This window comes from Aotus nancymaae, unplaced genomic scaffold (genome assembly GCF_030222135.1).
Source record: "Aotus nancymaae isolate 86718 unplaced genomic scaffold, 86718_ANA_hifiasm-v0.15.2.pri h1tg000058l, whole genome shotgun sequence".
Taxonomy (NCBI): domain Eukaryota; kingdom Metazoa; phylum Chordata; class Mammalia; order Primates; family Aotidae; genus Aotus; species Aotus nancymaae.
The window spans coordinates 45051659-45064976 of NW_026988472.1; the positions used below are offsets into that span (position 1 = coordinate 45051659).

Genomic DNA, 13318 nt, shown 5'->3' on the forward strand with positions numbered 1-13318 from the left:
CACAAGTTCCTCCCTGCTGAAGCTCATGCTGCTGGTCCAAGGAATACACTTTGCAAAGCACATGGAACTGACAAATGGTCCACTCATTATCTGTTCTTGACCTCTGATAGTTTTCCTTGTTGCCCAGTAGAAGCTGCCAGCATCCAAGTTCATCTCTTCTCAGCTACAGATCCACATATTTCTCCACATGAGCCAGAGTGACCTTTCACAATCCCAATCTGTTCCCTGTGTTTAAAAAGGCTCCCTGGCAGACCAGGCATAGTGGCTCACACCTGTAATCGTAGCACTTTGGGAGGCTGAGGCAAGAGGATCACTTGAGCCCAAGAATTTGAGAACAGCCTGGGCAACATAAGGAGACCCTGTCACTACCAAAAAATTTTTAAATAAATTAGCTGGGTGCAGCGGCATGGGCATGTGGTCCCAGCTATTTGGGAGGCTCAGGTGGGAGGATCACTTAGCCAGAGAGTTCAAGGCTGCAGTGAGCAGTGATTGTGCCACTGTACTCCAACCTAGGCGACAGAGCAAGACCACATTTTTTAAAAAAAAGCTTAGTGGCTTCCCATGATTTTGAAGATGAAGTCCAGAATTCTTAGGGCAGCCTGGAAAGCCCTAAGTGGTCTAGCTCTTTACCTGTATCCTCTAGCTCCTAAATAAACACATTTAGCTTTTCCTTACTAACTTTTTGCAGCAGTTTTGGTTCCTCTAGGACACGTATGTGGTATGTGACTAAATTGCCCAGTGTTCAAAGATATCTTGCCACACTGTGGCTAGAGGTAGCTTCTGTACTAACATGGAAGGTACAGTGGGGAGTGATCCATTTATAGATGGTCAGGTATCGACTACACATGCAATTTTAACCCTAAAAATAACTGGACAGCCAAGCTAGAGTAAGCTCTACATCCAGCTGTATTATGTCCTATCAGTTTTTCTCATATCACTAGCTTCTAGTCACGTTGGCAGGCACAGTCCATAAGAGTTTTATCTGTGCCAGTGGAACAAAGATGGTGATTTCTGTTCTGTAGGAGCCAAGGTTCCTATAGCCACAAATAAAATCATCTGCTGAGAGAGCATGATTCATTGACGTGATCCCCCAAATTCTCGAGTTCCTGGTTTTCCCTGCTGTTATGAAAGTGGATCCACAGCATGAGGTATACAGACTCCTTGAGAGATTTAAATTGGAGGGAAACTTCAGCTTTGATCTAGTATTGAATTTGGGATTGATCAGCATCATTCTTCTAACCCCACTTGTCTTTTCGAGCCTGGGAGCAGCTGTGATATTTCTTTGGCATGCGCTAACCATTTGGATGAAGACTGAAGTGGCAACTGTGGATTTGAAAGGATGAGTTCTGTCATGAAAGGGCAAATGTGCTACACCATAACACCTAACTCTGACTCCAAATGATAAAAAAGTGTGTGGGGTTAGTTAAAAAAAAAAATTATATATATATATATCTCTCTCTCTCAAAAAATTCAGAGAATTAATGAACAATTTTATCTGATTATATATCAATGTCACCACGTCAGCTGTTTAAGTATTCTGTATACTAAGTCTTTGTGTAGAAGAACCCCTCCTGTATGAATTATTTGCCCTTCTGTCCTTCCCTGCCCCTCTTCTCTCCACTCTCTTTCCACTCACTCTGTAGGGGTCTGTATCTTCACTCCCGTCATGCTGGACTATAATTGTGTTAGTTGTCTGTCTGCAGTATTGGATTTATCTTGAAGCCAAAAAGGTATCTTATTTCATATTAGTATACTTGATACCCAATAGGTCGTCACAAAGTACTGAATTAATGAAATCCAACAGAAAACCCAGTTAGAACCCAGCTCACATTATAGAAAATCAAATATATGACAATTGAAAATGTGTCTTCCAAAGCAGTGTTCTGTGATGGTGAAATGTCCTATATCTGTGTTGTCCAATACAGTAGCCACTAGTCCATGTGGCTTTTGAGCATATGAAATACGGTTTGTGCAACTGAGGACCTGAATTTTTCATTTTATTTAATTTTAAATAAATGTAAATTGCTGCATGTGTTAATGGCTACCATATTGAACCACACAGTCCCAAGGCCACACATCTTAATCCTTTAAGGACCAGATACAACTTTGTTAGCCAGGAATGCAGGCATACTCATCTTTTTCTTAACATGATCATAGAGGCTGAGAATGTGTGGAGGTTGTGAATGGCACAATATCTATGTCTATTTTCTCTTCATATAATGAGATATGCCAAGGCTAAGGATTCTGGTTTCTCTTAGTTTGCAAACCTGGAGAGAATTTGGACTCTGAGTTGCATTCCTCTCACCTCAGTCCCCAGAAAGTCATGTGACAAAATGAGATTGAGCTCTAACATCTCTGCTCACAAACCCCAAGTGTCTGAAGCTCTTTAAGATACTGACTTGCTGTGAACTTGAACCATGTTCTGCTTGGTTCCCATCTTACACAGTTTTCCCAATCCATTTCAGGGAAGTCCGTCTTCCTAAAAACAGCTGATAATCTTTTGAAATAAAAGGAAGCACAGCTTTCTTACGAAGCCCTGATATTTTTTTTTTATTTTCTGAAGCCCTTGATAGTTTTTATTTTCCAATGAACTAAAGAGAAATCTAGTAATGAACTTTCATAGTCACTTTCCATAGTTTTAAGCAAATGCTAGTTTAAAAGGAATGCTCATCAAAATGAAAACGTTCATCTCTGGTGTTTTATGCTGAGTTGTCATTCCGTGACGACTATGAAGACCATTTGGGGAAATTTCTGTTTTCAGCTGGCTTAATGTGCTTGCCCTGAAGTAATGAACTGCTCTTGATTGCTGTTAAGCACCATAATGCGTTTAAAGTTCAATTTCCCCGACAAGCCATTCACTTAAGGGTCTGGATAATATAAACAGCGTTGGGAGGTTAAGAGAGGTACTGACATTATCCTAAGGCCAGCACTGCCTTTACTGAAACATAAATGTCTCCAAACTGAAAATGTCACCTGGCTCTGCCCCTCGGGCAGGTCTTCATGGATATCTCAAGTAAAAGTTTATTTTAAAAATGAATACAAGTCTCATCTTTTCAAGATTAAGAGTGACTTACAACTCTCTCTCCCTTCATTCCACTTCATGGATGTTCATTTTGGTTTTGTTTTTTTCTTCTGTTCCTTTTTCTCCTCCAAGTACTTAAATATCACCCACCAGTTCTGGGTTCTGACTCTGAACGTGTGTGAAGGGGAGGGGGCAGGTGGAAGCCGGGGAGGAGGAGGACTGTGAATGAATTGCTTGGGCTGACTAGGCTGAGAAGAAGCATTTTTATTGAAAATTTGAGATAATTTCTGATGTCAACTTGAATGAGACTTGAATGGACCCACTTGAGTGGATCTGGGTGGCTTTGTACTTCATTGAATTAGGACCAAAATACCTGTGACCTTTCCCAAACAATCACATTGCTATTTGTTTTGAACCTGGCGACGGCATAATTGCTGTATCAGATTCTCCCAGTTGCCGAGGAGGTCCAGGGCTTGGGGAAAGCTATTGGCTGCTACAGCAGCAGATGTATTGAAACCCCAGAACTGTGAGGCTGGAGAGGACCTGACTGCTGCTTTTCTTCACAGAGCTGCAGCTTCACTGCTGTCCTCTGTTTTGACTGTGTTAGTGGAATGAGTGCACATTGGCACTTGAGCAGGGCTCCCCCAGCTCTCGGTGGATCAGGAAGCTTTAGAGTTGTGACTGCCTTATAACTTGTCAGTTGCCTGCTCAGCCACTCGCTACCCTTCCAGACTCTGAGCAAGTTACATTCCCGCTTGGAGCCTCAGGGTCCTCACTGGAAAATGTGAGACCACGATAACGACCACACTGGCCCTTGGGATGTCCAAGTATTAACCATAGAGCATGATGAGGGAGATGGAAAATTAGAGCCTTCTCTGTGAATAGGTGGTATTCTTGAAGACCAGAGGCGTTATTGCACATAACATCTGCATTTTTTCTCCTTTGGGTCCAGGCTGCTTTGAATGCTGCATCAAGTGTTTGGGAGGAGTCCCCTATGCCTCCCTGGTGGCCACCATCCTCTGCTTCTCCGGGGTGGCCTTGTTCTGCGGCTGTGGGCATGTGGCTCTTGCAGGCACCGTGGCAATTCTTGAGCAACACTTCTCCACCAACGCCAGTGACCATGCCTTGCTGAGTGAAGTGTAAGTATCTGCTTCCCTTTAAAAATGTATCGAAGGCCAGGTGTGATAGCTCACACCTGTAATCCCAGCACTCTGGGAGGCTGGGGCAGACAGATCACCTGAGGTCAGGAGTTTTAGACCAGCCTGGCTAACATGGTGAAACCCTGTCTCTACTAAAAATACACAAAAAAAATTAGCCAGGCATGGTTGTGAGTGCCTGTAATCCCAGCTACTTGGGAGGCTGAGGCAGCAGAATTGCTTGAACCCGGGAGGCGGATGTTGTGGTGAGCCAAGATGGTGCCACTGCACTCCAGCCTGGGTGACAGAGTGATACTCTGTCTCAAAAAGAAAGTATCTAAGATGCAACCACCTCATGATGTTTTTCAGATGTGTGCTCTCCTGGCAGAAAATGAATGCTTTTAATTAAAGCTCACTTTATGCAGATAGAAAAAGGTTCATGAGAGAAGGAAAAGGAAGGGGTCTAGAATGTGATAGGCGTGTAGGCCACAGAGTGGAATGTTACTTGGGAATGGCCATAGGACACTCCACACATGGTAGCTGTGGACATGGGGGGCTGTGACATGGTGATAGGTGATGCTGCCATTTGTCTCAACAGAGTCGTATTGTTCCCAAATAACAGATGCCTCCAGTTTTCTCCCAGGAAGTGACCATCCCTGGAATGGTAGGAGCCCTGCTGAAGGCTGACCCCAACTCTAAGCCTACAGGAGCAGCATTTTAACATTAACTCTTCCAGCAAAAGAGCCCCAGGGCATCTCCCATTGCAGAAGAGAGGAAGGTCCAGGGGTTTAGCAGCATATGTCTGCCTTTCATTCTGGAAACATTCTCAGTGGAATCGCAGTGACTCCCATGCATAGACTCTTGGAACTGTGCAAGCTCAGTCGCAATCTGCTTATTTTCTTCACGTGCCTTCCCCTTTCTCCATTTCCTTCAGCATTTCTTTTTCTTTCTTTGAACCCCAAAGTTCTGCGGTGTTTAGGTGTCTTATGAGTCTAAGAAACTTCTTCACCAGACTGAAAAAGACATGAATCAAATTTTATGGAACGGTCATGGAGTTGTGTTAGAGACTCTTAAGTCCTTAGGGAATTTTATTCTTTCTTATCTGTTCACGAATGACCTCCAAAGAAATGAACACAGGTCAGGGAGAATATAAGGAGGGCTCAGACAGGACAAGGGACTCACTGAGTGCCAACTTTGTGCAAAGAAGAAATGTTTACCAAGAATGAACCTGGGAAAGGTGTATTGATTTAATTAGGTAGTGATCTCAATCTCTGGCTCTCAAACTTCTGAGAAGCTTTAAAAAAATCCCCATGCCTTACCCCAGACCAGTTAAGACATAATCTCTGTGGTTGGAATCCAGGTACCAGTATTTTCCAAAGCTCCCCAGCTGATTCCAATGGGCAGCTGAAGGCTGAGGACATGTCATCCATCTTTGTTAGCTTTTGCGGGACAAACTGCATTGTGAATTAACTTTCTGTATCTTAAACCTGCTCGACCTACTATTACTTGTGTGGTGGGAGTCACAATGCAAAAAACATCTCCCCAAATTATCCCCTAAAGAAGCCCTGAGTGCCTACTTAGGGTTTTATCAGAGTGACATTAACCCCTAGGCCTGGTTGGGAGGTATTTTGATAGGGCAGAAAGAACATGTTGTCCATTGGGCCAGGGTTCAAATGCTGGATTTGCCACTGTGTATCCTCCGATGAGGAGCATAACTCCTCAGTGCCTGTGTTTTACTTATGTGCAAAATGAGGATTCTAACCCTTGCCGCCCAGGACTCAGGGAAGGATAAAAGATTACAAACTGGATGCTGCCCTCAGCAAAGGAAGACATTTCCACGTTGGAAGGAAGGCCCAGGTTGCTGGGATGCGGGCAGAGATGCCCGCCCAGGATGCCCCCCAATTCCACCAAAGCCGTCAGTAGGGCGAGTGATGCTCTCCCAGGAACATCCCCCTCATGTCCTCTCACCAGTGTCCAGAAACATTCACTACCAGGCAGTGAATTTAACGCTTCAGGATCTCTTCTTCTCTTTGTAGGATACAACTGATGCAGTATGTCATCTATGGAATTGCATCCTTTTTCTTCTTGTATGGGATCATTCTGTTGGCAGAAGGCTTTTACACCACAAGTGCAGTGAAAGAACTGCACGGCGAGTTTAAAACAACCGCCTGTGGCCGATGCATCAGTGGAATGGTGAGTGTCAACCTCTGATAACTTATTGTTTGTTATACAACCGGAGCCATGCCTTGATGTATTTCCTTGTATTTGGCAAAAGGTACCAGATACCCAGCATGGATGTGGCAGGTCCATGACACAAATTGGCCTTACCAATTTAGAGTTGGGACTATAAACACCTTCAACATGTTATTGCTAATAAATTAAAATCTGTGGTTGGTAGAAATAAATCAAATGTTTCCATCAGTGTAAAGGTGAAAAGGGTGCTGAAGATTTTTCAGATGTCAAGTTCTCACTCTAGAAGGAGATAACTCTCGTGTGGTCTCAGTGCTCCCTTTTCGTTGTCTTTAAATATGGGTCGTGGCTATAAAGACATACATGGACTATGGAAAATCATCCCGATCCTTCCGTGAGTATTTACCAGCACCTGCTGTACAGAGGGCCTAGCTGGGCTTTGCTAGCCACTAGAGGGACAAAGATTCAAACACAGGCTCCTTCCTCAAGCAGCTTATAGTCTGAGACAGGGGTTAGCAAACTATGGACTGTGGGCCAAATTCGGCCTGATTTTTGTACAGCTCAAGAGCTAAGAATTTTTTTTTTTTATGAGACAGAGTATCAGTTTGTCTCCAACGCTGGAGGGCAGTGGTGTGATCACCACTCACTGCAACCTCTGCCTCCCAGGTTCAAGTGATTCTCCTGCCTCAGCCTCCTGAGTAGCTGGGATTACGGGTGCCCACCAGCACGCCTGGGTAATTTTTGTATTTTTAGTAGAGACGGGGTTTCACCATGTTGGCTAGGCTGGTCTTGAACTCCTGACCTCAGATGATCCACCCGCCTTGGATGGGATTACAGGCATGAGCCATCGCACCCGACCAATAATTTATTTTATTTTATTTTATTTTATTTTATTGAGATAGGGTCTTGCTCTGTCACCCAGGCTGGAGTGCAGTGGCATGATCACAGCTCACTGCAACCTCTGCCTCCCAGGCTGAAGTGATCCTCCAGTCTCAGCCTCCCGAGTAGCTGGGACTATAGGTACACTCCACCATACCCAGCTGATTTTTGTATCTTTCGTAGTGATGGGGTTTCACCATGTTGCCTTGGCCTCCCAAAGTGTTGGAATTTTTATAGGTGTGAGCCACTGTGCCTGGTCAAGAATGTTTTTATATCTTTCAAAGGTTAGAAAAAATGAATATTTCATGATACATGAAAATTATAAGAAATTCTAGTTTTGATGATCCTAAACAAGGTTTGATTGGCACATAGCCATACCTATTCATTTGCGTATTAGCTATGACTGCCTTCATGCTACAAAATATGAAGCAGATTGGAGCAGTTGCCACAGAGACCATACGTGGCCTGCAAAGCCCAAATGGTTTCCTATCTAGCTCTTTGCAATAAGATAGCATTTGCTGGCCTCTGGTCTAGAAGAGGACTGATCTTAACAATGGGTCATTAAAAGATAGGGTTAAAATGTGCTTCATCACAAAAGAAAATGGTCCTTCTCAAAGAGTAAAAGGCTCTCCATCCAGAGCCTAGGAGGGGAGAAGTATTTATGGAGTTTAATTTTTGGCATATTGAATTTCAGTTTCTAAATAGAATTGGCAGCCTGGTGCAGTGGCTGACACCTGTAATCCCAGAACTTTGGGAGGCCAAGGCGGGCGAATCACCTGAGATCAGGAGTTCGAGACCAGCCTGGCCAATGTGGCGAAACCCCATCTCTACTAAAAATACAAGAATTACCCAGGCATGGTGGCGCATGCCTGTAGTCCCAGGTATTCAGGAGGCTGAGGCAGGAGAATCACTTGAACCTCAAAGGCGGAGGCTATGAATGAATGAAACAGTCTTTCTGAGGGAAGCAGGGCTACGAGAAGGGTATTACAATGTGGGAAACACTCCTGTTGGAGTCCACAGGCCTGGCCACATCACAGGGGCCTGCTCCTCAGCCCCTCCCCAGCCCTGCCTGTCCCCTTTGCTCTCTCACATCCGCCATGGGCCCAACTCCACAGTCTGTGTTCCACCCCTCACCCGCCCTTCCAGGAGAAGCAACACCCCCAGGAAGTAATTGAGCGGAGCATCATCAGCTGCATGGCTCCAGATGCCAGTCTTTAGGTTTGTCTGGAATGGCCATTTAAAAAAAAAAAATTTAAATTTCATTTATTATTATTTTTTTTGGAATGGCCATTTGTGGGACTTCAGAACGGTCCAGCCGGGCTTAAGCTCACATGCCCGTCCACCCCTCTCAAGGACAGATAATCGTCTTGACAGATAGTGTCATTTGATGTGATTTCAGAAAACCATGTTCTGAAAAGAAACTACCCACAGGGATAAAACCCATTACTCATTTGCTGAACAATTTAATTCTTTGCCAATTTGGACCTCCCCAATTCCAAATAGGGTCCTCATTTCATGTTGGTTTTTAAAGATTCAGTTCACAGAACAAAGGAGTAAACTAATTTGAGTTTTTAGAGTAAATCGTATTTCAATAAAGCTGTTATTAAAAAAAAATACAAAGAAGAGACTACTGAACAAGTCAAGGGAATGGTTACTTTTGTGGGGGAAGGAGGCAGCTGTTAAAATTCCTGTGGAGGGAGAGGGAAAATAGCCACAAAAAGTAGGAATCCTCCTCCAAAGGGAAAAAAAAACACCTCCTCACAGCTTTAAAATGGCTGCTTTCCCCCTCACTTCTACCCATCAAGTTTCAAAAATAAAGAGGTCTGAGGGCCGGGCACAGTGGCTCACGCCTATAATCCCAGCACTAAGGGAGGCCGAGGTGTGTGGATCATGAGGTCAAGAGATCGAGACCATCCTGGTCAACATGGTGAAACCCCATCTCTACTAAAAATACAAAAATTAGCTGGGCATGGTGGCGCACGCCTGTAGTCCCAGCTACTCAGGAGGCTGAGGCAGGATAATTGCCTGAACCCAGGAGGCGGAGGTTGCGGTGAGCCGAGATCGCGCCATTGCACTCCAGCCTCGGTAAAAATAAAATAAAATAAAAAAGGTCTGGTTTCTGCCAGGGCACAGCATTAAGTCATCCACTGCTTGATGTTTAACATTTTTGGATCTTTTGAGCATTGGGCGGGACAAAGCACATGGTGGAGAGAAGAGGAGCTTGTACAAGCCATTGGCACTTCACCTAGAGATAGGGACACCGTGTGGGATCCCCAGCCCACCTAGCATGGCCTGCTTTCAGCTCTTATGTCAGATTTTGTTCGAGAAAGTCAAAAAGCCCCTTTAGACTGGAAAGTAGCTTGGCCATCTTCCTTGATTTAATCGCTGGTCATTCATGTGCTGGCTGCATCCCTGGGCACTGGCACCTCATGTGCTTCAGTTTCATCCATATGCTCAAGGGATCACAGTGCTGACCTGGAGGGTGTGAGGAAGATGCAGGTGATGGGGCAGAGCTGAGGATGCTGGGGAAACAGGACAGAAAGTCATGTGAGGTGGAGAAGGTGGACAAGCTCTGCCCAGGGAAGCAAAGCTGCCACTCCATCAGCAAAGTCTTTCGTCTCCTCAGTCCTGTGAACCCAAAAGTATCTGAAAAAGGTATCAGCCAATTTAGAAAGTTTATTTTGCCAAAGTTAAGGATGTGCCCATGACACAGTCTCAGGAGGTCCTGACAACATGGGCACAAAGTGGTCGGGGTACAGCTTGGTTTTATACATTTTAGGGAGACGTGAGGCATTAATAAATTTAAGATGTACATTGGTTCTGTCCAGAAAGGTGGGGACAACTCGAAGCAGGGAGAGGGCTTCCACGTCACAGGTAGGTGAGAGGCAAATGGTTACGTTCTTTTGGATCTCTGATCAGCCTTTCACTGAATATACAATTCACATGGGAGAGGAGGGTAGAGGAATAGTCACTTATGCCTGGTCTGGCTTTAGTGAAACAACAGGGCAGACGAAGCAATTAGATATGCATTTGTCTCACGTGAGTCTCAGAGGGATGACTTTGAGCTCTGTCCTTTGTCCACAAGGAATTTCCTTGTGGGCAAGTTGTGAGGGAGGTAGGTAGCTTTATCTTTGGCGCTATCTTGTTTAGGAATAGAATGGGAGGTATGCCTGTCCAGTTTCCAGCTTGACTTTTCCCTTTGGCTTAGTGATTTGGGGATGCTTTTTCGTAGTCCTGTGTGGGAGGCTTGTGCCCAGGAGCTCACTGAGGAAGTAGCTCTGGACACTGGAGGCCACCATGACAGGGCCAGCCCGCAGCGGGGTCCTCCGGGAGAGGACAGTAACCTTCCCTCTGGAATCCTGGCTTCTGACAGAAGGGAAGGCTCACCGAAGCCAAGAACCACCAGCTCCCTCCTGCTCAGGTCCTGTTTTCTTTTTGAAGGGGAAGAAGAGAAAACCTAGTCTGGAGCAGCAGTGGGAGGAAGTGGGAGGTGAAACTGCTGAAATCTGCTTCTCTTGAGTATTTTTGGAGATGCAAATGCTTCCTTGCAATGAAAGGGAAAGTGTCTTGTTTCTGCAGTTTCCTGGCGTTGTGACCATCAGGGGGTGGTCTCGAACCGCCCAGGTATCTCCTGTGGTGCAGAAAGTTAGGGGGGACCATGAGGTCTCCACCATCAGCTTATAAATAGAAAAGCCAAACTAGCACTCCACACCCTCACCCACACCCCCTGTGAGTGCACCTTCTGAGAACACAAATACTGTGTTTTTGAGGCCACCTTACAAAGCTCTCTGAAAAGTGGTCAAGGCAGAGGTCATGAGGAAAGCCAAGCAACTGGCTTCTATTCTTTGGAATCGCCCACGGCAATGTGTGGATGAACACCTGAAGCTTTTCCCCGAAGCCGTTGCTTTGCTTGCAAAGCTGCTGTGAATCTTAGAAACAAAACTAGAGGAAAATGAGAATTTCATAGATCATGCATTAAGCTTGTGTCCATGATTATTTGAAACTTTTGGTAATGTCAGATTCGGGAAACTAGCGAAGTTCTTTTTGAGAGAGGGCTTCTTATGGTAATTGCTATTCTCTATGAGCCAACCTGTTATGAAAAATAAAGGTAAGTTTAGAGAAATGAATATGAAGTTATAATTCCGTGGTATATCGAATGCATCCAGAGTTGATCTCATGTTAAGTAGGATGCTCTGCATTTTCAGAACTGATATTTAGAAGGAGCACCTCTTGAGAGGCTTCCACTAATTATCTCTGTGACCTTGGACTAGTGAGATCACCCCTTGGGGTCTCCTGTCCTTGTTAAGAGTGACACAGGAGGCCCGGATGTTGCGTAGGGCACTCCAATTCTAGATCCTCTAGCTCTGGGGCGTGCGGCTGGCTCTTACTTCCCCATGTTCCCCTGTGCTGGCTTTTCCTTCTTGCTGCCAATGCCGGGGCGTGTTCCCACGATGTGTTCCACGGGTATCGGGCCTGAAAATGCACAATCCTTCCACTCGGGATGCACCTACCTGTTGCAGTGATGACTGACCTTCCTCTCCTTTCGGCCTAGTTTGTTTTCCTCACCTATGTGCTCGGAGTGGCCTGGCTGGGTGTGTTTGGTTTCTCAGCGGTGCCCGTGTTTATGTTCTACAACATATGGTCAACTTGTGAAGTCATCAAGTCACCGCAGACCAACGGGACCACGGGTGTGGAGCAGATCTGTGTGGATATCCGACAATATGGTACTTCCTTCCTATTTACCATCCCTCCCCCAAATTAGTTATCCTCTGTTGCATATGTCTAGACCTTAATTATTATTACATGGGCATCCTTTTAATTGTCATGATCTGTTTCATCCCTTCTATTAGAGTAATTTTATAGTTTTCCCTTCAACATGCTGGTTCCTGGGTGGAAACATCAGGGAGGCTTTTAGCTTGCTAGAAGGTGTCAAGATTTCGTTACATTTTCATGTTAAGTGTGTAGTAAAAGAAGCTTTTCATAATGTGAAACTACTTTATAATGTAGTTGAATCAAAAACTTGGATCTCTGCTATAAAAAGATTATATATTTTTCTTTCCGTTTTATACATCCAACTTTCCATTCAAAATAATAATGCACATATTGTATAATTCAATGAATTTGTACATCCAACTCCTCAAATCTGGTCTTTTTAAAATGACCAACTGCTTAAACCTCATCTGTACTGAAAAATGCAACATTAGATTCAGACGTATTTTAAAGTCATCAGAACATACTCTATAAAAATCATCAGTTGTTGGAAACCAGTTCAAACATTTTCTAAAGAGCTAGATCCTTATAATAGGGATCTAAGGTTGGATCATTGTGACAAGCCCCGGAAAAAGGGTTTGGGACTTGACTTCGCTGCTGAGTAAGAGAGGACAGCATCCTAAGGTAGGAGTCTAATTACTGCTTCCAGCCAGGATGGTAGGAAATCTTTTCTTGGCAGAAACAACCAGGAGGGAAGAAAGCTTTTGTCAAAATTGAAGAGGAAGTAACTGTCCTTCCAGAGCTTTTCTGGAGAGAGATGACTATTTTTCATTTTTGCTGCTTTTCTCATGTGGCTTTAGTCTCAGGATCTTACCTTACAACATAATACTAAATTTGCTTGAAACTGCACATCAGACTAATCTCTTCTTACAAAGAATAAGGCTGAGCAACACTGTTCTTTTTGAAAGATTAAAAACAGAGACTAAAGTTGGCTGTTAAAGTATATCATTTCCCTATTCCTTAAAAATCAGTGTGTTTTGCCACAAATTTTAGGTAGTCAGCCATCTTTTTAAATCCTCTATATTTGCCTATTTATTGTTGAATTTACTGGTTTCACTGGCAGTTTGGGGTCGTTTCCCATTCTTCTGAGGTATAAAGGTGTACTCTTGGCCTATGTCAAGGATGAAAGGAATAAGGACTTTTTTCTTCTAATGCTCCTTTCCTTACCTCCTAGAAGTGTTTAATATTTAAGCACAAACTTATGCGTTGAAGGGGGAAAAGCAGCAGCCCACTGGACAACTGTCATTGCAGAGCAGCCTCAGGGTTACAGTGAGAGAAATCACAGACTGTTTGTCCCACCCTCTGGGGTAAAGGACAGTAG

General features: G+C 44.4%; 1 protein-coding gene across 6 annotated transcripts in view; it reads left to right on the forward strand.

The window, feature by feature from the left end:
* GPM6B (glycoprotein M6B) overlaps positions 1-13318 on the forward strand; it is a 161366-nt gene that overhangs the window by 140915 nt on the left and 7133 nt on the right. For all 6 annotated transcript variants that reach the window (XM_012435019.3, XM_012435006.3, XM_012434992.2 and 3 more), the window contains 3 exons: positions 3975-4161; positions 6195-6351; positions 11780-11951. In XM_012435019.3, coding sequence (XP_012290442.1) covers positions 3975-4161; positions 6195-6351; positions 11780-11951 — 516 coding nt within the window. The remainder of the gene's footprint in view (positions 1-3974; positions 4162-6194; positions 6352-11779; positions 11952-13318) is intronic.